Raw genomic sequence first — 23,404 nt, 5'->3', positions numbered from 1 at the left:
TCTTGGTGATTGACTTTGCAACTCTGCTGTTCCTAGAGATACCACGTGGAGCCTTCAGGCTGCTGTTTTCTAAAGTTTGTGCTTAATGGCACTGTAGTGCCAACAGTTTACTGTTAAAACTGAGGCCTGGGGAAGTGAGGAAGAAAGGTGTCATGTTTCTTCCAGGAGTATTAATATACTTTGTAAGCTCAATCATGGATGCAAAATGCGTATCAGGCATATGATCTGAATTACCTCCCTGAGATAAATGCAGTGATACGTAGAAAAGAGCACACTTGTGTTCAGGGTAATAAAAAAATGATATCCTCAAATAATTGAGATCGTTTTAGAAATGAATGTGACTGATTGTGTCTAATATACCACTGGGAAAGCTGCCAGGAACTCTCTTTGGTCTTTAAAAGAAATACATTTATTGACTGCTCCATTTGCGTAATAGGCATGAAACTCCAGATGGGCACTTGGGCTCTCATTTTATGTTGGGCAAAAAAAAAAAAAAAAGAGAGAGAGAGACAACTCTACCCATTTATGGTTCAGGATTGGAAGAAATCTTTTCTATGAGAATGGTGAAGAACTGGAACAAATTGTCCAGAGAGGTTGTGAGTTCTTCATCCTTGTGTATTCAGCTTATAAGGCAAGGTTTTGGTAGCTGGGGGGATGCAGAGGCAGTCACTCTGAGAAGAGTCCAGCAATTGACTTACTGGGACAGTCCTTGGAGAGCTGCAGCCTGTGGGAAGCCACACGGGATCAGTACTGGGGAAGAACAGCATCCATAGGAGCTTACGTGGAGCAGAGGCAGAGTGTGGAGGAGCAGCACAGTCAAAGCACTATGGACTGACCCCATTCCCTGTTCCTCACTTACCTGTCCTTCTGCATCAATCAGCTGGAAAAGGTAGAAGGTGGACAGTAGGAATGGTGGTTTTTGTGTGCTTTTAGTTCTCATTATTCCACTCTGTTATTAGCAATAGGTAATGACTACATTCATATACCTGTAATTAATCTGTTTTGCTGGTGAGTGATCATTCTGTCCTTACCTCAACCCATGAGTCTTCTTCTATCATATTTTCTCCTCTTCTTTTGAGGGGGGAAAGGACGTGGTACTTTCACACTGACAGCTAGCTGATTTCTATCATGCTGCCCTCACACTGCTGGAAAGAAAAGAAAGAAAAGAAAGAAAATTCTCTTCTCCTCATCAGCAAGAAATATTCTGTCACGTCTTTGGAAGCAGTGTATGATTCTATGATTCTTTCTAGGATTCTAGGTCAGCCAAGTTTGTTCTCTAAGTAGAAGGAAAGTGAAATCACATACATCTCTAAAGATTAAAACTAATTTTCAGGTTGATAAACCTAAAAGAAGGCTTTGAGCAATCTGGTCCAGTGGAAGGTATCCCTGTCTATACAGGAGGATTGGAACTAAATGATCTTAAATGTTCCTTCCAACATAAACCATTCTATATTATTCTATATTACTATTCATAAACTTAGATGAGATTAATCCTGATCTATGGTAACAGTGATTTTTTTTTCCTTCACTGAATCCTCAGCTAATTCTTTCTGGAGCCATGACGTGGCACAATACCAGGAACAGCAAGACACCAGGAGACTGTCTTCTACACACAGTAATATTCTGGTGTCAGAGTGGGGTTTGGAGGTTTTTGTGTTTATTCCTACAATCTCCTCTCAGAGCCGTGGTGCCTCCTCTGTGTCCTCCAGCCAAATTGCCATTCCTGTGAAATAGCTGAAATATGTAACCTTCATGTCCTAAGATGATAACTTCAGTCCACATTTGGTGACTACAGTCTCTTTCAATATTTATGCCCACTGTCCTAGTGAAAAAAAAAACCAAAAAACACTCATTTGGGAAAATGCAATTCTCCACAGAAGAGAAAGCTGCAATAATATTGGGAACATGATACAGATACATATCTTTCCCTGGTTTCTACATTCATTGTAACTGCTCTCAGTTTGTCCCAACAGGTATGAGATCCACATATTTTGTGCATGCAGTGCTCCAAAATGCCAACCCAGCCTGCAGACACTCTGAATTAAGAGCTGAAGATTTCATCAGTTGTAATCTCCTATCATATATTGTGCAGGCAGAAATGTGTGAGCACAGGAAATAGAGATCCAGTTCCCAGATTTGCCACAAAACATTGCTTCAGGAAAATTACTAAGAAATTACTAAATTACTAAGAAATTTTGCTATACTTCATCTAGACCAGCCCAGGCTCCCTCTGTAGCCAACAGGAACAGAACTATACTGCTGGAACTTGAGTTAGGTAAGGTATTTAATATGGCAAAAAGGAACAGATTTTATGTTGACTATTGAGGTACTCTAGACATATCTTCTGTGCTAGATATGCATCATCTGGGCATCTAAAGACACAGAATCACAGCATAGCAGAAGCTGGAAGGGACATCTGAGTCCATCTAGTCCAACCCTTGCTCCAGCAGATCCACCCACATCAGGGTGATCAGCATCACGGCCAGGAAGCTTTTGAAGATCTCCAAAGAGGAAACCCCAACATCTTTGGCTCCTAAGCCAAGGCTTTGTCACCCACACATCACAGAAGTGCTTCCTGATGTTTGTGTCCATTGTCTTTGGTTCTGGCACTGTGCATCACAGAACAGCGATGGAGAGCAGCTTCATCCTCTTTGCACCCTTTCATTAGGTATTTATAGACATTAATAAGATCTCTGTGAGTCTCCTCTCCAGGCAGAACAGCCCCAGTTTTTCTCATCCTCTCTTCACAGAGCAAATGAGAGGAATATGAAGTATGATTCTTTATGTAGTTTATTAGTGCTTTTAGTTCACCGTGTGATCACTTCTGGGATTCTGTTCTCAACTGAGAAAGCATTTTAGAAGATTCTGTAAAAATGAGAGCAAATGAATGATCTTCTTCCTAGAGGGAGTATATAGCAATCAGACAAGATAAAAAAGGGACACAGACAAATAAATAGAGATAATAAAGACAATCTGTAAGATAATATCTGTAGACTAGACCTACCTTACTGCAGTGAAATATATTGTAGTCATCAGAACAAAGAAATTGCATAGAAGATGCAGGGATAGTTCTACAAATGTTTACTGATGACTTTCCTGCAACAAGATAGAAGATGCTGATAATTTACCAACTGTAGGGTGAAAGTCAGCACTATAGGCTGAGGAAGTTGAAGTCCAAAGGAGAAATGGACTTCTTCTCTCTGAGAGGGGCTCTCCAGATTTAAATACAAATAAAAGAAATAAGTAGCTGTTAACTGATAAGATGAATTTGACATGAAAGCTTTAAGTAACCTAAGAAATTGTATTTATATTAGAGGTGCCAGTCATGCAGGCCTCTTTTAAGTGCCAGAGACTTCATGTGATTTACTAGAGAAGTGAGGTTTAGATAATCATGTTTTCGAAGTACATAAGCAGTTTGCTTTTGCAGTGGATGCGATTAATTTCATCAACCTTTAGGCATTTTCAATATAGAAGTCTACAGCTGAGTTAGTTGCTCTAGGCTTTATCTAGAGAAAATGAAGTACAACAGGCATTTTTATGTTTTTGTGGGTATAATCTATTTTGGCTAAGTAACACAGGATGAAATGATTTACATCTTGGATGTGTCCATTTTTCTCTATATGCCACCAAGAGAGTTGCGCCTGACTAGTTTCAATGACATCAGAGAAGATAATTTGCCCAAATTTAATGAAAACATCCAGCCAGGCATAAAAAAAAAAAAAAAATAAAAAAAATAAAAAAGAGGATATTTTCAGGGTAATGAGGCAAGAGGTTAGTAGATCAACTTTTATTAAACATTCAAGAATTCACATCTCTTTCCTAGGATCTTTTTGTAACAGTAAACCCAGTATCGAATTTTCTGATTAGGGATAACAAGGCATTTCAGTTTTGTGAACTGCACATAACATAAATACCAAAAACGTATCAGCACAAAGAAGTGATACGATAGAAGAATGTTACAGACTGAAGTATTAAAATTAAAAAGCTACTGGCAACATTATCTAGTACAATAATGAAAGTCCAATAGTTCAACTAAGAAGTTAAGAAAAAGATTGGGAAAAAAGACTTGTTGAGATCACTTTGTTAGCTCTAGCAGAATGAGGCAGTCAGTTAAGAGTCTGGTAGACCTTAAGTTTTCCATATATAGTGAATATGAGGAGCTTATAGAAAGACATGATTTATCATCATCCCGCGTTCCATGCTCCATGAGATAAGGCTATAAAGGTCACTGCAGGAACTGCAGTAATACAGATGCAATCCTTATCCTACTCTATTTTTTCCCCATGCTCTCTGAGCCAGGCGTATGAGAGTAGGGGAATATGGACCATCCTGAAAAAATAAACCAGGGAGAGCTCACAAAGAAAAGCCAGTGGATTCATCCCAAGGGCCAAAACTAGCATTAACACTGTAAAATATCCTCATTAATCTGGGTGATGGGAATTAATCCAGATTTGCACATGGTATAAATTTGAGAGGAGTGGCTCATGCTGTAGCTGGTTGTGCTGTCGGTCAGAAGGACATCAAAAGGCTGGAGAAACAACAGGAACCTCGTGGATTTAAACAAAGGAAAATGCCAAGTGGAAATATAACCTCATACATGAGTACCTACTGGGGATCGTGTGTCAGGAAAGCAAAGATGAAAGACCAAGAGGCTTTGGTGGACAACAAGCTGGACATGAGCTAACAATATGCCCTTGTGGCAAAGTTGACCAATAGCATCCTGGGCTGCAATAAGCTGAGAGCTGCCAGCTGGTCAAGAGAGGTGATCTTTCCCCTCTGCTCAGCACTGAGTGCTGAGCGCAGATCTGAGCTGACCAGTACAAGAAAATGTGGATATATTGGAAAATGTTCAGTGAAGGCCCACAAAGATTTTTAAGGGTCTCAAGTGTTTCTCACATGATGAAAGGATGAAAGATCTGGAACTGTTCAGTCTGGAGATGAGAAGGCCTCCACCAAGAACCGAGTGCTCTGAGAAAGAAAAAATCAGCTGAAAACAGATCAGATCTAAGGTTTGGAAATGCAAGGAATGGAAATAGAAATTAGAATTCTTTTACAAAAATAAATTATTATATCAATGTCTCTATTATGAGATTGAGCTATAGAACAAGAGAGATAATTTCTAAGCCTATAATTATGCATGCATGTTTTTGACTGTCAGGCTAATAAGGTACAGGAGTATATGAAACGTCATGGTAGAATTTCTATTCAGAGAAATGTTGCAATAGGTTAGGAAGCCGTTCTGAATCATTTTTAGACAGGTTTCCTACAGAGGTGATTGATGCCAGTGTCCAAGACACATTTGACAATGCCTTCAAAAGCAGTTTTTTAACTTTTGGTTTATCCTGAAGTAGTCAGGAAGATGGACTAAAAGATTGCTGAAGGTACTTTTGAACTCTTCCATCCCATTCTCTCCTATCCTATCCTATCCTATCCTATCCTATCCTATCCTATCCTATCCTATCCTATCCTATCCTATCCTATCCTATCCTATCCTATCCTATCCTGTCTCGTCCAGTCCTGTCCCATCCCATCCCATCCCATCCCATCCCATCCCATCCCATCCCATCCTTATTCTTTTCAAATGATTGTGCTAGTAACATTTGTTTTGTCATAAAATAATTAGGAGTTTCCACTACAATTAATTAAATGATCATGCTTGATAGCAACTAAAACAAGTTTATACTGGCACCCTTCCAGTATAAATAAGATAAAATTACACAATCATAGAATATTTTTTGGTTGTACAGAACCCCTGAATTGCTATTCTACACTAGTATTGAAGACATCATTAACTTGAAGCTTAGATTAGTTTAATCAGCACTTCATCCAAGTTCTGAATATCTCCAGGTCTACAAAATTTACCATAGCTCTAGGCAACCTGCTTCAAAGTTTAACAAGCCTCACTTTAAAAGTCATATTTCTTTATGTCAAGTCAGAGATCTTTACTTCTTGCCCATGCCATAAAAGAGTCTGGACCTATCTTTGCCAATATAATGGCCTATTTCTAGACTTCCATTTGCCAATGTCTTTCTCATACTTAAGTCCAAATCTGGATGCATAAGTGCTCAAAAGTTGGGTTTAATCAATGTTCTCAGTACTCCTGCTGTGTAGTAGCCAAGACTGTACAAAACATGCTTAACCCTCAGTGTCACAAGTGCATACTATTACTCATATGGAACTTGTCACTCATGAGAAACCCTCAGTAGCTTTTTGTTAGTGTTGGTCCTTAGAAAATTAGCCCCTCCCAATTGTTGACTTTCAAATAATCTCTGTGAGATCACTTCTCTAGTTGTTGAGGTCCCTCTGAATGACAGCCTTATTGTCCATCATATTGACTGCTCCCTTCAATTTGTTTTCAACCGCGAACTTGTTGACAGCGTATTCCTTCCTGTGTAATTGCTAGGCATCAAATCACAGCATTACCTATTTTCTGGTCTCAAAAATGTACTGTGATCCCATATAATGTAAAGCAAAAGAGTATTTTAAGGCATACTTCACAAGTGACTGGTGTAGAAGTTTTGAGATTATGTGGAAAACGTGGTTTAAACAGAAAAATAGCAACGTTTTGTATAAGTACCTGCAATTGCAGGTTCGGTGGCCCGTAATCTTCGCAAGGATTGAGAATAAAAACAGTCAATATGCACACAAATACACTTCTGATCCAGTGGTATTTTTACCTGTTCTCATCTTACCTAATGTACAAGGAAATGCCGAATCAGACTACAATGTGTGCTTTAATATTAGTGCACAGAGTAATCTGTTAATCTTTATCCAGTACTGAGTGAAAGCATAATTTACAGAAGTATCCTTCTCTCTTTGATTTTTTATGCCTATGGGATTGATATAAAGAAGCCATAGCATGAACAGGAACTTGGCCCACGATATCTTTACTCCCATAGAAAAATCAATGGGCCAGATTTCTTGGTAACAATAGTGTCAATCTGAAGACATCTCAGCAGCCAGCTGAACTTATTTGCATTACCACAGATTAAGATCAAGCATTACTACAACTGCAGGTTTCAATCATTAGCAGCAATCTTTTGTACCTGGCGTTCCTATTGACTTCAAATTTCACATGCAAGGAACAATGCACACAAAACTCATTTCAGAGAATTTCATCTCATCCAGCACAAGAAGTAGGAGGAAATAAAATACAAACAGCCAAACTCCTTCTTGGAAGATTGTGCACATGATAAGTGTGCCATTCCATCTGGTCACCATTTGAATTTTTAATACCTGTGACACTGAGTCACCTGGTCCTATCAGGAAACAGAACAGCTATAAATCATGCTCCAGTGAAGAGCTCCAGCCACTTCCACCTGCAGAAGGACAGACGAGACTTCCAATCTTCTTGGAAGAGAAAGGTAAGATTTATAATTTGTTTGCTTAAATTACTGCAATTCTAATAATACATTACAATGCAAGCAATATAATCATCAGAAAGATTCTGATCTCTTCAACAGTTCAGGACAGCCACAGAAAGGATTTTATTTGGTGAAAAGTGAGGATTTGGTAGCCAATGCTCTAATGCAAAATGAAAAACAAAGGAGACAAAATGGATGAACAAACGCAGTAGATGGAGCAATCATTGCTTATTTTTAGAGTGGGGAAAATGCCCCTTTGTACGAATTACCACTGTACAAAGTGTCAGACAGTCATACAAGCACAGAATATCCTGTTTTGCAGGCACCTGCAGCAATCATGAAGTCCAACTCCTGACTTCACGCTGGGCAGGCTAATTCTTATTCTGTGTCTCTCAGAGTGCTGTTTAAATGCTTAATGGACATTAGTGGCTTTAGGGCTGTGAGCACCATCCCAGGGCCTTTTTTTCTGGCACCCTCTGAATGAAGTACATTTTACTAAAGCCAATCTGAACTCCCCACACTTCAACTTTAAGCCATTACCTCACATCCATTGACCAGTCACCGGTAAGACCTTGTGCAGCAATGCCCTTCAACTGAAATGACAACTCACATTAGTCCATTTCAGGTCTTTCCTAACAATAACAACAATGAATGGGCATTTATTATTTTTCATTATTTTGTAATGGCAATTCAGCTATATGAATAGTTTAGGAAATTGTATGCATATAGATATATAGATATTAGAAGAGAGCACTAAGAGAAGTGATGGGAAAAACATATCCACACCAGTTTCTTTCAGTGTCAGCTCTCTGCACACAGATGGAGTTTCAGGAAAGTCAGTAAGACTTGGCACATGTCCTGATTTATGTTTGACTGAGGGGAGCAGGGGAGGGGGGTGGAGAGACTGATTTTAGGACCAGTGCCTAGAAATTAATGCAGAGCAATTAAATTTACATCTCTCAAACTGTAAGCATTTGGTTGAAATCAGTGGGATTGCCAAAAGTATGCTCGTATCTTGGAGCAATACATCCACTGGTTCTTAAAAAGCATTCCAATTGCATTTTTTCAATTGTATCATGTTTTAAATGAACAATTATGTTTAATTGCAATTAAATTCATTGAAAATATTACAGTGAATGAATATTTTGGCTATGCATTTAAACTAGCTTCTTCAATTTGTTTGCAAAATAGGCTCACAATTTAAATTAGTGGTTACCTTTTAATGGAACAAAGAATTTGTATTTGTATGTCACAAGTGCAAAAAGGTTGTTTTCTATCTGATTACCAGCATCTTTTTTGCTAAAAAATGTATTTTTACTTGTAACTTAAGTACATGAAAAAAATCCCCATCTCCACTTAGTTTTAGTTAGGAATGAAGTGAAAAGAATCATTCTTTAGGTTTTTGGGGCTATAATCTTTCTGTTGTTCAGCACATAGGTTAGATATACTGCAAAGTTTTGTTAGGGTTCAGAGAATAAGTGATACAAGAGTATTGTAATGCACTTCAAGGAGTCACAGATTACATCAGAATGAAACAGTGTCGTAAACCAATACAGAAAATAGGAAATCAGTGATTTAAGCAGTTAATTTTCAGAATATTTCCCAATCTGGTTCTTGCTCAGATCAGCTAGATTTTTCTCCTTCAGAGCAAGGTAAGCAAATCTTGTCATTCTATTTGGAAAAGAGCAGTGTTTTCTTACCCACATGCTCTCCATGAGCAGGAGCACCTTGCATTTCACACAGAGTGGTTGCCTCAGAGATTTGACTGAGTGTAAAAGTATCAACTGGCCTTTCGGTAGGGATAAATTAAGACCAGCAGTCCTCAAGACCAAGAAGTTAAGCTAGTAAGGCATCTCTGCAACAACATGCCCTTAAGTTCCCTTGTAGTTAGAGGTTGGGAAAACTGCCAAAAATAAATAGATTCCTCTCTAGTCAGTTGCTTTGCCGAAGGTAGCTAAGCAGGAACAGACTAAATGTAGCAATTACTTATTATTGATTGCAATCAGAAGACAAAAATTTTAAGTAGCCTTAATTACACTTTGGATCACTGTAATGGGATGGTATGAAGGCTTCAACTTTCTAAGTAAATGTTCTTGGTCAATCCAAAGCGATTGCATCATTACTGGAGAAGGTTCCCATTTCTGTTGTGAGCCCACGCTGTCCATAGATTAAAAATTATGTATAATAAATAATTTTAAAGAATAAAAGCTTTCTGAACAACTCTTCCTCAGGAAGACAGTTCTGTCCCAGTCTTTGGGGTGCTAGTCATTTCAGAAAGGCTTTGACTCCAGCTTTGAATGCAGAGACCTGCACACAGGTGAGTGCTCAATGCCCCTTTCAAGCAATGCAGTCCAGTCTAAGCAGGCAACAAGGAGAAGACAAAGTTTTAGGTTAACATAGGCAAAGAAACAAGCCAGAAAGCAGCTTCCATCCTTGTGCTCCACGATTCAATGTGCAGAACTCTTCCTACAGGAAGGAAGCATGAATATCCTGAATTCAGGTGAAATTATTCAACCAGGATCAGGCCAGGAAGAATGAGACACAAAGAAGATGACTCAGAGAAATTTTGAAATGCAACACTGCGATGAATTTTATTTAGTTATTGCTAAAAATAGGAGGGGGAGAGAAGGAGGAAACAGAGAAATCATTGCCTTGCTGCCAAAAAAAAAAAAAAAAAGAGAATGCACAAAGGAACGACCTCACGTATTCAGAACAGTGAAAGGGGAATTATCACAAAGGGGAAAAACGTTCTTCTTTTTTCAGAGATGATTCTGCCAGCAATACTCCTGTGTCTTGCAGCTGTGCTGTGCCCGTCTGCTGGAGAGGTAGGAGCTGCACTTTGTATAGAGGAAATTGGGATGGGGCCTGAGGGAGTCTTGGTAGGACTGAATATGTGTTTCTTCCTGTACACAATGATTTTATTCAGAAAAAAATCTGCTAAGATATTTGGGATGTGGAAAGCATTTATCCTTGAAATCTGACAGACGTTCCAAGCAGCAGACTGCCTGCACACTGTCACAGGAGACCATCTATAGGCTCAGTTTACCTCAGAGTTGGATTAGTGGGAACGGCATGTTCCAGTATCTCCCACTCCCTTTCCACAAATCCGACACTCTTCCCATCAAATCTTCACCTTTTTAAAGACAACAGCCCCCTAATGATCTACCTTTCTCATCCCACAGGACCTCAGCTATGTTCCTCTACCTTTACTCACAGCCTCATCCTCTCAACAGGTACCACTGATTTCCCCCCAGCAGCTAAACAAACTAATATGCTCAGCATCCTTCTTGTGGTTCTTCTCAACACAGATTTGGTCTGAAGTTGCTTATTTTTGTTTCCAGTATACTGATATGCCTAAAGGCTTGACTACGTTTTTCCCTTCTATAGCATCTTGACTAAAACTACTACTTTTTTCTGCAAATCTTTCTTCTCTAAAGCTATAAAAGCACTAAAGCTTATCTGAGTACACAAGGAGTGCAAGTGGTGTGCGTGACTCACAATCACTCCACTGAGATCACGCAAAAGAATAATCAAAATACTGTGGCTGAATGGCGTTCAGTGACATATAATTAAAAATATAAATAGAATATGTATTTTAAGTCATAGAATCATAGAACATCCATAGCTGAGAGGGACCTGTAAGTGTCACCGAGTCCAGATCCTACCACCACAGAGGACCACCTAAATGTCAGACCATATAACACAGAATTATGGAATCACAGAATGGTTTAGTTTGCAAGGGAGCTTTAAGGTTATCTAGTTCCAACTCCCTGCTATAGACTGAGAGCGTTGTCCAGAAGCTTCTTGAACTCCAGCAGCTCGGTGCTGTGTCTAGAAGAACTATTAAAAAAACAGAAAAAATTGTATTCAATGTGATTGGATCATAATGATCTATGAAAATATATACATAAAATTAAGATCTTAAGATTTTTAGCACTGCTTTTATACTGCTAAAAATGTCATCATTAATAAATGCATTTTGGATTTGCATCCTCATACATGGGTTCTGTTTTCTAATCATCTCACCAAGTTAATCAGAGCTGAGATGACGTGCAATATGACAGAAATAGCAGTAAAAGCAAACACATGATAAGACGTAATAGAGAACAATGGCCTGAAAATACGATGAGACTTTTAAGCTTCTTCTCTCCGTGATGCCCTCAGAAGACCACTGAGAATGACTGGAATGAGAAAATTGAGTTCTTTGTAGTTCTTTCTTAATCAGAAAAGGCATTAGGAAGTTTTAAAAATGCCACCAATTACAGCAGGAGTGAGATAAAATACCTGACATGAAAAATAAATCTGACATGAAAAATAACAACAAAATATTTGTAATGCAGTGGGGTCTCTGGATGGAGGTGGGTAGTGATCAACAAGTTCATTCAGCAGAAAAAAAAACACCAATAGGCTCAATTAAAATGCTGAAGAGGAACAACACGTCATAGTTGTATTCATGCATTTGCCTGGTTTTCACATCTGGTTTTTCCAAAATATCATAATGGCAATTAGAATATCGATGAATTAGATTTGATTTTGGTGCCTAAATTTGCTTGTTGAAGTTGTGGATGCCCCATCCCTGCAGGCATTCAAGGCCAGGCTGGATGTGGCTCTGGGCAGCCTGGGCTGCTGGTTGGCGACCTGCACACAGCAGGGGGTTGGAACTGGATGAGTGCTGTGGGCCTTTGCAACCCAGGCCATTCTATGATTTTGTGAAAAATTTAAGAGCTCAGCAGCACAAGAAGTCTTCCAGGATTTTCCAACCATCCATGGAGGGCTGGCAGATAGCTTCCAGGAGCCAGTGATATTTTTGTTACCACTAAGCAGGAGGCAAAACATGTCACGTTATCTACTCCATTACAAGGATCATCTCCTTCACTGACATCACTCTTTGGGTACATCAATATTTCCTGGATGGTATTCAGTATTAGTGACGTTCACATCATAAATAGATAAGTAAATAAATAAATGCTTTTGTCTTTCAATTTAGATGCCTGAAGCTTCCCTTGCTCTGTCAACCAACAGAACTGATCAACAAAAGTTGATCGTTGACAAACACAATGCCCTCAGGAGAAGAGTCAGCCCACCTGCCAGTAACATGTTGAGAATGGTAAGCTGTGCGCTGCAAATCTATCTGCAATGAGCAGTGGACCCTCTGAGGGATCAGAACTGTATGATGGTTCAGTTGGCTTTATCTAGCCACATGTCCGCCCTCCAAACTCCTCCTGAGGACCTGGCACAGCCACCACTGTAAGAACATAAAGTTGTGCAGATGGAAAAATGATTCTGGAAAATGTTGCTGTGCATAAACAACATGCTTTTTTTTTTTTATGAATATATATATATTTTTTAATATAAATAAAAGGAAAAAAAGGAGCCACAACATTGTTCATTCCTTTCTGATATACGCTTAAGACGATCTTCACAGTTTCTAGTCATTTCCTAAGTTCACAGTAATTTCGATCAAAAACCCCTCGTCAGGAAGGGGTTGTGTACAGTTTCCAAGTTTGGTTCATCCATGAGGACTCAGTACGTGATTAATGTCTGAATGGAATGATTAATAGTCTCTTCTTTCATTGTTTCTACTTTCCTGTAGGAATGGAGTCCTCAGGCTGCAGCTAATGCTCAGAACTGGGCAAATCGATGTTCTTTAAGTCACAGCCCTCCAAACCAGAGGGAAATCGGTAAGTTGAATGCCATCTGAGTAATGCCTCTTATGTCATTAAAGTGAGCAGGTTTGGGGCATGAGATGAGCCAAACCAATTGATCTAAAAATGAAGTCAAAATATTCCATGTATGCATTTTCAGAGCTGTGGATTCATACCTTCAGCAATGAGACTATCTACTTTGCTAAATGCATTTTATAATTTTGTAATAGTTTGAATATTTATATATTCATATAATTGTGCACCGATGTTATTATTTTATGTAATTTTATATCTTTTTTTTATATAATTTTATGAAATAAGGACTCACTTTCCTAACTTCAAACATCTGCTAAGTAAAGATCTAAGCCAGAACTGATCAATGTATTCTTCTGTACATTAAATATAAGTAAATATAAAATGGAAATTCTATTAAGATATGTCTCATTTGTCCTAGTTTTTGTATATAATATAGATTGAATCTGAGTGAAGCTTTTAGTTTGTTTTCCAGATGATTAGCTCCAAAAACAAAGTTTGAAGCAAGGGATCTTAGCCAAGATGCTCATAAGAAGGATTGTGTTAAAAGAAATTATATGTTATATGTTATAAATTATATGATTACTTATCACTAATTAATTCAATTTTCAAATTTACGTGAAATTCCCTACTTTTGAAAAGAAAGGAAACGTGCAAAATTATTTTTCTTACTTTTCTCACTAATTCCATTCCTCAAATACTATTTTCTGTACCAACCATTTCAGATGATTCAAAGCACTGAACTATTTATGAGGTTTTCAGCTTTGATTTTGTTGTAATTTATCTTTAAAATTACTTGACTAAGTATTTGAGATGTCATTGTATGGAGGGTGTTTTTATTGGCACAGGGGACAAAGGAAATTTCTGGATGTAAATCTGTCCAGTAAGTGAGAAAAATTCAGCGCCATTCCTATCTTGATTGTACCAGTTTTCTTCAGTGGATGAAAAAAAAGTAGTGAGAAAATATACTCAAAACATATACAAAACATAAGAAAATGTTGATCCTTTTTATTGCTGTGATCTGGATTTAACTATGAGAGTTGCAAGGAGCAAAGGGTGAAGATCCAAAACCTGACAGTTGTGCTGCTGACTGATACAAGACCCATAACTTTTAAATTCTCTGACAATCTACTTTTACTTATAAATATCTGTGATGTTTATACAAATACCTAATTCACTGGATATGGTGTTACAATTGCACTATGCTAGCAATAGCTATGATTAGTGCCCAGTGAAATGTTTGCTGCTGATTTCTGTCTATACTCTATACAGTGTGGACTGACTTGCAGTTACCATGCTTTCTTCCAAAAAAAAAAAATAGAATCCATTGGTTCTCATGGAGGTGAGCCTCAGATGAGAGCTGTCACGCACGCAGAAAAGTTGATCAGGGCACCAGACTTGAAAAAAAAAACAATAGGTGAAATCACTTGACACTGCCAACAACTTTCTGTGTGCCAGAAATAAGTTTTGAATTGTTGGGATTGTCCTAATTTTATGGGGCTGTGACTTGAATCATGACTCAGGTTGCCATCCACCTTCCAAATATCAAAATCAGTCATCAATACGTGATACAGGTGTATCTATAGGTACACAGAAGTCTGTCACCAACTGAACTACCCAGCCAAACAGGTTGGCCGTGCTGCAAACTGGTCAAGTGACAGCATCAGCACTGATTAAAGTTGGTGTCGTGGAACCAGAAAAAAATTCCTGCCGTCTCAATGGGGATGAGAGATACCAGGAAAATTACAGCAACTGAGCCTGGCTCTTACACATCTGTGTTTTCTGCATTTCTCAGTACTTTTCTCTTTTCAGGTGAACCATGTGGCGAAAATCTCTACATGTCAACTGCCCCTTCCTCGTGGTCAGATTCCATTCAGGCTTGGTACAATGAGGAGAAAGATTTCAAATATGGAACTGGAGCAACAACAGCAAATGCTGTTATTGGCCATTACACTCAGGTAGAAGCAGCTTCTGGGTATTCCATTCTAAAGAAGTAAATATTCCTGTCAGCCAAGAAACATTTATGCTCTCATTATCCCTAAAAGCAGTAAGTACATTAGAGATATGAGAGTTATACCAATGAACATGAAAATTTCTACAGTAACAGAGTACAAAGTTTTATACCTTGGTTCAATTATCTTCCTTAACACTTTTACCTAAATGAAAATTTACTTTATTAAGACAATTTAATTTAGAAGTTGCAAAAACATGTGTGATAAATTATTATTATAATGATTATAAATTATCATTATTCGAGATGAACTTTGATTCAAGGAGGAGAGCAGGAGAGCATGTTTTTCCAGAAAGATGGGACTAATATTTTAATAAATTTTAATAAATAAATTGACTTAACAGTTGCAACTGTTTCCTTAATGCATAATTTACTTTAATGACTTCCAAATGTATTTGTTTTTCATTCTCTTGTTGTTTTTCTACCTGCAGGTAGTTTGGTACAATTCTTACAAAGTTGGATGTGCAGTCGCCTATTGTCCTGAAAGGACATTCAAGTACTTTTATGTGTGCCATTACTGCCCTGCGTATGTATTGATTCTGCTACTGGAACTTCTTGTTACATCATCAAAGTAATTCAGGAGATGGTGAAATCTGCAACACAGTGCAACACTCACAGCTGAGGAACAGGTCTAAGGAGTGTATTAGGAATATGCACAAAAATATAGCTTGCATAGTTGGATAGTGATAGGACAAAGGGGATGGTTTTAAAGTGAGACAGGGGAGGTTTAGGTTGGATATGAGGAGAAAGTTTTTCATGCAGAGGGTGGTGAGGCACTGGCACAGGTTGCCCAAGGAGGCTGTGGATGCCCCATCCCTGCAGGCATTCAAGGCCAGGCTGGATGTGGCTCTGGGCAGCCTGGGCTGCTGGTTGGCGACCTGCACACAGCAGGGGTTGGAACTGGAGGAGCGCTGTGGGCCTTTGCAACCCAGGCCATCCTATGATTCTATGAAAACGTAAAACATGTAACGCAGAGAACAATTTTATGATTGAATTTAATTTGCCCCTTATCCCTAATTCTTATGATAATAAATCACAAAGAAATAATTTCCTCATTCTACTTGAAATCTTAGTTCACGAAGGAACGTAAATATATGTACTATCAATAACACCAGGAACACCAGTGGGGGCTTTAATAGAGAGTAAGATTTCATGAACTTTGCCAAAAATTAATTTTCACATTCATGTTTTCATATACAAACATTGTTTGATCTATAGTTACAATTGATTGATCATACATTAAAATATATATTTATCTATATAATTATATGTTAATCTCAGATATGTTATAGTGAGTTTATTGTTTATATTGGCCATGTTTATGTTTCAGAGGGAATATAATGGGTTCAATTGAAACACCCTACAAAGAAGGACAACCCTGTGGTGACTGCCCTGATTCTTGTGACAATGGTTTATGCAGTAAGTTTCAAGTGCTTTAATTGTGGCCAAGGTAAAATTGTAAAATATATGTTAAATGATCCCAATGGGAAGTTTTAAAGTGATATGATTGAATACCAGCCCAAAAGAGAGGTTATGACTGTCATGCTGTGTAGATTGCTGTGTGATTATTATTTATCAGTTGTTCTATGGAAGAACAATTGTAGTCCCAAACTTCTAGAGGGAGGTGTCCCTATCTGTAGCAGGGGGGTGGAATTTGGTGATCTTATAGGTCCCTTCAAACCCAAACCAATCTATGATTCACCATGTCAGGTGCTTTGCCAAAGTAGAACAACCTGTGCTGTGAAACCAAAAAAGGAGTCTGTGAGAGGGGAGGGCTAATGCAAGACATTACTTAGTGTTATGGGATGTAGAGACACCCAGTTTCTTGGACTCATAAGAACAGATGAAAATATTCATACAATCCACATACCTCCATTAAAGATGACAATGCCTGGGTCTCCGTACAGAAACTCTGATGTAGAAGTCCTAGTGAATGAGGGCTCATTGACTGCAATGAGGTCAGAGATGCATTTATACCAACAGTAGCACAGAAATCTGAGCTCCACATTTCCTGCTGTTGTCTACCTGTTTTTCCATAGTCAAAGGAAAATGTTCTTACCTTTGAATCAATGAAACCAGAGAAGGAGGGAGTTGTTTTTGTTTCCTCCTCTTTAAAGCAGTGGTGGCAGATCAGGTACCAATAGCAACTTGTTTGAAGAGATACCAGTTTTGTTTTTATTTTTTTTTGAGCAAATTTGAGTTTTAAGAGCTACATCAGAAAACAAAAGCAAATGGTCTGAGTCATTAATATAAGCCAACTTAGCCTAGCTTCTGTTGTGTAATAGGCCTAATTCTCATCAGGAGCTGTCGTACAAAGCAAGAAAGAAGAAGACAGGCTCTACAGCAGAGTCTGTTGTGATAGAAAAAGGGGAAATGTTTTCAAGCTAAAAGAGAATAGATTTGGGTTGGATATAAGCAAAAATTCCTTTAAAGTGAGGGTGGTGAGGCACTGGAATAGCCTATCTAGTGTTGTGGTTGATGCCCTGACCCTGGAGACTTTCAAGGTGAGGCTGCATCAGGCCCTGGGCTACCTGATGTAGCTGTGGTGATCCTGTGCACTGCGGGACAGATGGACTAGATGGCCTTCAGAGGTCCCTTCCTGCTCAAATAATTCTATGATTCCACAATAAAGTTCCAAAACGCTTTGAAATTTCAGTGACAAACTTTCTGGGAAACAGTTAGGGATACTATAAATATACTGGTCAAAAATTTGGGATTTGGTTGTGGAAAAAATAGCAACAAAGAGGAATAACTGAAGGGTACAAAAATGACAATGAAAAGAAGTATTCTGAAAGGAAGTATTCTAGTTTCTCATTTCCAATTTATGATTAATTTTGTATACGAATGCATTTTCAGCCAATCCTTGCAAGTTTCGTGATGTTTACTACAACTGTCCAGAAATGGCAAAGAGATATGGATGTGACCACAGCTTTATCAAGGCAAACTGCCTTGCCTCCTGCAGATGCCAAAATGAAATAATATGATCAACTCTTCCCTTCGCAGACATCCATCTCCTTAAGTAATTTCTTTCACAAAAACAGAGTCTACCCTACCTTTCCATGCATGCAGAAAGACTGAATTCTGGCCAGTGATACTCATAAGGAAGATCTGAAGGTCGTGCTTGTATTTTATTCACACAATGCTGTGGAAGTGTAGTGGAGGTGTTAAGTGAAAGTTGGCATTTGGGTATTGGACATAGCGATCAGCTTCTCACACCTTTCTTTTCCCAAACTGTTGTCTAAGGAGTTAAATGTCTAACTAATTAAATGTCTGTTCCAGAAAGTTCCATATGTTTCATATGTTCTTGGTGTAGTAATGTGACTAATCTTAACCTGACAGACTTTGTAAACTCTGGTACTGTTAATTGGACAAGAAGATAAAGGGGATCACCTGAGAAAATGTAATTCTCAAAAATAAAAATAAAAATTAGGAGAGCAGAGGATTTCCAGTAGCATTATAGTACTGTTCTGTGTTTTTGCTGACCTACATAAAATACTCAGTTGCATATATTTGTTAAAAAAAAAAAAATGTCATTCATCTAAATAAATGATCCTCCTTATGGTATGATTACACTTAGCATAAATGCAGACAACTAAATCTGCTCTCTTCTAAAAAAAAAAAAATAGCCTGAGAAAATGATTTAATTCACAAAAAAATAAATTTCCAAGGAGAATGGATTTTGTGTTTGGAAATCTTGCTTTTGAAAACACAGTTATGGTTCCAATTTCTTTTTTTTTTTATTTGAATGACTGCTTTTAGCATTTCAGTTGTCAGTGTTCATTCCTTCCTCATCGATCCACTTTAATTTTTATTCTTTCTTATTATCATGAAAAACATCACTTCCACCAACTTTCTGACTTGATCAACATGTCATTTTGAGGAGTTTGACTCCTTAACAACAGCAGCAGAAACAGATCAGGTGAGGAGGGAGATTTCCTCAGCAAAAACAGCAGTCAGGCAAACAGCTTTCCTTCAGGATCTCTTTCAGAGAGAACAGTCGTCAGCACAAATAACATGCAGTACTCACTTTTGTTACCTCTGAGAAGCAAATGTTCTGCTGTGCAGCTAGCAAGAGGACAACATGTTATTTTAGTTTTACCCTACAGTGGTTTCTCCTTCCAGTGCTCTGTTAGTAAGGAGGCTGCTTTCATAATTCAGATTTCAATTCCCAAAGACTTCAGAATAATAATTTCAGCACACATTCCTGATTCACACGCTGCAGTGCCAATTTCAGTATCCATTAATTTAAATACTCATTAATTTCAGTGGCATTCCTGCTAGCACTGAATGGTGAACTTACACTTAAAACCTGGTTTCACAATTCAAAGGGCTCATTGTTTTGTTGTTCAGCCTTTTTGTGCGTGTGCATTGTTTTTTTCTCATTCATATCCATCACTTCTGCCCTTCTTCTTGTCTGGGCATCCCTCTACCAGGAAATTAAGCCATGCTGGGATATGTGTGTGAGCACTGTACATGACTACCTGCACTCTCAGATCGTCAGCACGGATCCACATATGAATGCTGACAATGCATTAGCTAATCCAGGGTAGCAATCATGGAAATGGGCAGACCAGCTACACCCCACTCCAACAAAAGGCAATTTACACTCTGTAAAGTGTGTAGAAATCTATTTCCTTCCATCATGATCCATAGAACAATATACGATTTCTCAACTGCTCACAATAGGAAACAAAAGTAGGGCAGTAAGGCAAAAATCAGCCCTCACAAATTCCACATGTGATGACCCAGGGACCAAAAGGTCGATAAATATATTTTAGATATTCAAGAATTTGGCTTTGTCTCAGGCTGATCGTGCCAAAACAATCAAACCTTCTTCTTCAAGAAGGAACTCAAGCTAGTGGATGCTGTCTTGACTTCTGTAGCATGCCTGTCAAAACCACAAAGGCTTTTGTGAGCCAGGTAGCTGAAGATGAAGGTAAGACACAGCACATGCTGTTGAATGTGCACATCCATTGTGCTCCTGTATAAGAAGCTGAGAGCGAGACCTGAGGCAGCTGGGTTTCTTCACAAACTGACAACAGCCATGTCCAGAGCTGATTGCACATGTTCCCATTCAACATAAGCACATGAGTCATCTTGTAGCCTTCCCTTCTCCAGGCTGAGCCACCCCTGCTCTCTCAGCCTGTCCTTTGGTTATTAATGTGGCACTCCTCTGGATGGGCCATTCTGAAAATTCACATTTTGAATAAGCATCATTCAGTATGCTATTACTGGATATCCTGAAAACATGGGTAGCCTTCTGAGAATTAAGTTGGGTGTGGATGCAGAAATGTCAAAATCATTTTAAGTGGGGTGGGGTTGAAAAATCCTGCATGTAACTGAGGATTGTCCCTCACCTGGGATCTCCCCAGGCTGCACAATGAAATGTTTCTTCCCCAAATTCAAGAAAACTGTATTGTACATGTATTAATATAGCAACAGTCCTCTGTGAAAAAGATGAAAGAAAATGTAGATTCACCTGAACAACATATCTGCAAGAAGGATCGCTAATTTTTAAATAATGCCTTCAACAAGGAGTTAAGCTTCCATAAACCAGCAGGAGATAGGATGATACTGTTCATAATACATCTACAATGCACTCCAAGGACTGGTAAGATCAGTTACATCTTTCAAAATGCATCAGGTGTTACAAACAACACGATGAGCCTAATCCCACACTTCCTATTTACAAGGCTATGTTTATGTGAATATATTTTAATTCACACTTCATTTTGCCTGCACCTTTTTAGTTATTTCCAACTAGTTATTCCCAAGAACAAACTGCAAAGGTTCTAAAAGAGTTAGAAAATTTACAGCTCAGTGGGCTTGATATAAGGACTTTATATCTTATATATGTAGGTACAGCAGAATAGCAAATCCCATAAATTCTAAAACATTAAGAGAGAATTCTGACAGTGTAATCTCTTCAAGGCATTTCTTTCCATGCTTTCTTGAGGTATGATGAAGGAGTTCTATGTTTTTAATTTGCCTCACAGCTTTCAACAAAGCACTGTTTGGCAAATATCACAAATGCAAAAACATGCTCAATGCAAGAACATTGTCATTGAATAACACCATTCACAAACATTAATGTTTCAAAATATGCAAATGAAATTTAACATCCTGCACACTATTCTAAATATATCAACTTTCTCCTCTTTTTCACACTGAGCATGTTATTAACCAAGACATGTAGGCTCTACAATGGCTACCAACATCATACTAAGCAAGCACAAATAAATGTATTGGCAAAAATAGGGCACGTATCATAGCATTCAAATACAATGTTGAAGAAAATCTAATGCACTAAATGGAAGGACAGCTTGACTTTCTGAAATGTATTCACAAATAGCTGAAATTGCATGGTAGATAAAACCTTCTGATCTTCAGTTAAACCTAATTGGTTTAGCTAATTAGAAAGGGAAGCTACAGTGAGTTTACAAAGATTGGGAATGTAATACCATAATGAAGCTGTATTTTTAATTCTCAAACTTCTGATTTTGGTTGCTACATTAGGCGAACGTGTTGATTTCTCATGCATTTTTGCCTGCCGTTTGGTAGGAATGTATACATTTAGCTTAAACTTCTTTCACATGCTTCTGTAAACCAAGAAAAATTAGTTGGAATGATCAGTTTACACAAGACTAATAAATTCTTCTGTTGTTTTTTTTTTTCCCCATCCCAGTGCCAATACTTTCCAGTACCATTGCCAATTCCCAGCCCAATGCTTCTCAGTGCTGATTTGTCCCTCTGTAGTGTTTGCTTGCCTTTTACCCCATCATATATAAAATTGATTTTATCAAACAGATTTCCTCTGAGGCTGAATCATCATCTCCTACATCCCATGTTATATCTAGTGCCAGACTGTCCACAGTCATGTTCTGCACTGGCCTGATTTTTATTCTGCTCTGCAACAATAAAGATGTAAAATATTGCAGTGGAATTTAAAAGTCCTTAAAAAAATTGGGACTGTTGCACTTAAAAGCTTAATTATCTGAGTAGACAGGCGCCTTTTACACCTATGAGGAGATAATCTTAATTAATTTCCTTTTAACTGTGTAACAATTAGCCAGAGATAAGCTTTTCGATGAATGCCAAACAACTTAATAATGAATGTTTCTCCAACTCTTTCTTTGCCATTTTCATGCAGATTTCCTGACTTTGCTTGTGTGTCCATCTGCTCTGAGGCATCAGCATGCTGAAGAGGCAATAAAGAAAAACTTTAAAGGAAACAGAAACAACCTAATGATAGTTTCACACATCTGTAAATCAGCAATTTATCATTTTACAACCATAAAAGAAAGCAGTGGGTGTGTACTCAGGCTCCTATCAAAATCTCCCGTGACCTCAGCCAGCCATAGAAGAGCTGCAGAATGTGGTGCATTGCTCCCTGAGATCCAGCTCTGGCACCCACATCCCTCTCTCTGGCTCCCAAGCTCCTTATTCACTACCTAAGACAGAGGCGATTTTCTCCAAATTAGATGCAAATTGCAAACAAAGACCAAACAAGGAGTGGCCTGGATCAATTTAAGAGGAATCAAGGTCTGATTTGTTTTAATCTTCCCACACCTCCTGTATTTTGACATAGGCAAGAATTATAGACTTCTCAAGGCATGGCAGAGAGCTATTGAAGTGTCCCAAATATATGCTGCTCCCAGGGCCTTTTGTGAGGATCCTTAAAAGTTTCTCAGCCTCTCCACAAACCACTACTGGCTGTAATATGATAAGGATAAAATTCTCAAACCTCATACTTCTTTCAGATACAAGTGGCAGGGACTGCCCACTGATGTCAATGCATTTATCACTCTGCCTATCATATACTAAGTTTGCCATTTAGTAGCTGCAGTATATATATATATAAAAAATCTGTTATTTTTTTTCATGGCTTTTACTATTCATGTTGTACCAGCTGTTTAGACAGGTTAAGAGGAGCTACAGTAAAAAATACCTTACCAACAAATTTTTAAGTTGGGTCAGCATCGTGATTATACTCATTATGCTCATACCCTTCAACCAGCACTATATTTATTGATATAAAATAGTGATGTAACACAACTTAGTCATAAACAAGGCAGCGACTTAACAAGATTCAAGATGGCAAGCTACACTTGGTTATTTACTGTACAGAGCTAAACACATTTGTCCAGGAAACTCTTGTTGAGTCTCCATGTGCAGAGTGTACACCCATTCAAACAGAGAGGTGAGAAGCCTAGGTTCTGCCCAGTCTACTCCTAGTCCCAGACTTGGTCAACGGTTTAAATCCAAAGGATTGTATATGTACAATTAATTTAAGGTATAATCTTAGCAAAGCTTACTAAGTTCAGCAAGCTTTCGTCACTTATGGAGGTTCT

At 38.3% G+C, this 23,404-nt stretch overlaps 1 protein-coding gene across 1 annotated transcript; it reads left to right on the top strand.

Annotated features, from left to right (window-relative positions):
* Positions 1–7,209: 7,209 nt before the first annotated feature.
* LOC128085728 (cysteine-rich venom protein-like) lies at positions 7,210–18,493 on the top strand. Its single transcript, XM_052693505.1, has 9 exons — positions 7,210–7,364; positions 10,128–10,189; positions 10,547–10,597; positions 12,352–12,471; positions 12,958–13,045; positions 14,855–15,000; positions 15,485–15,579; positions 16,384–16,472; positions 17,910–18,493. The coding sequence occupies exons 2-9, from the start codon at positions 10,130–10,132 to the stop codon at positions 18,035–18,037; spliced, it is 777 nt and encodes a 258-aa protein (XP_052549465.1). The 5' UTR covers positions 7,210–7,364; positions 10,128–10,129; the 3' UTR covers positions 18,038–18,493.
* The last annotated feature ends 4,911 nt before the right edge of the window (positions 18,494–23,404 follow it).

The sequence above is a fragment of the Tympanuchus pallidicinctus genome, unplaced genomic scaffold (genome assembly GCF_026119805.1).
Source record: "Tympanuchus pallidicinctus isolate F22 unplaced genomic scaffold, pur_lepc_1.0 scaffold1, whole genome shotgun sequence".
In the NCBI taxonomy this organism is placed as follows: domain Eukaryota; kingdom Metazoa; phylum Chordata; class Aves; order Galliformes; family Phasianidae; genus Tympanuchus; species Tympanuchus pallidicinctus.
This window is presented reverse-complemented; position numbering and strand designations above follow the sequence as displayed.

Bases quoted from the DNA above. Each gene is read 5' to 3' on its own strand.
- LOC128085728 (XM_052693505.1), top strand. From the start codon at position 10,130: ATGATTCTGCCAGCAATACTCCTGTGTCTTGCAGCTGTGCTGTGCCCG. The intron at 10,598-12,351 runs GTACCACTGATT...CTTTCAATTTAG, and splicing joins CAGCCTCATCCTCTCAACAG to ATGCCTGAAGCTTCCCTTGC. The intron at 15,001-15,484 runs GTAGAAGCAGCT...TTCTACCTGCAG, and splicing joins TTATTGGCCATTACACTCAG to GTAGTTTGGTACAATTCTTA.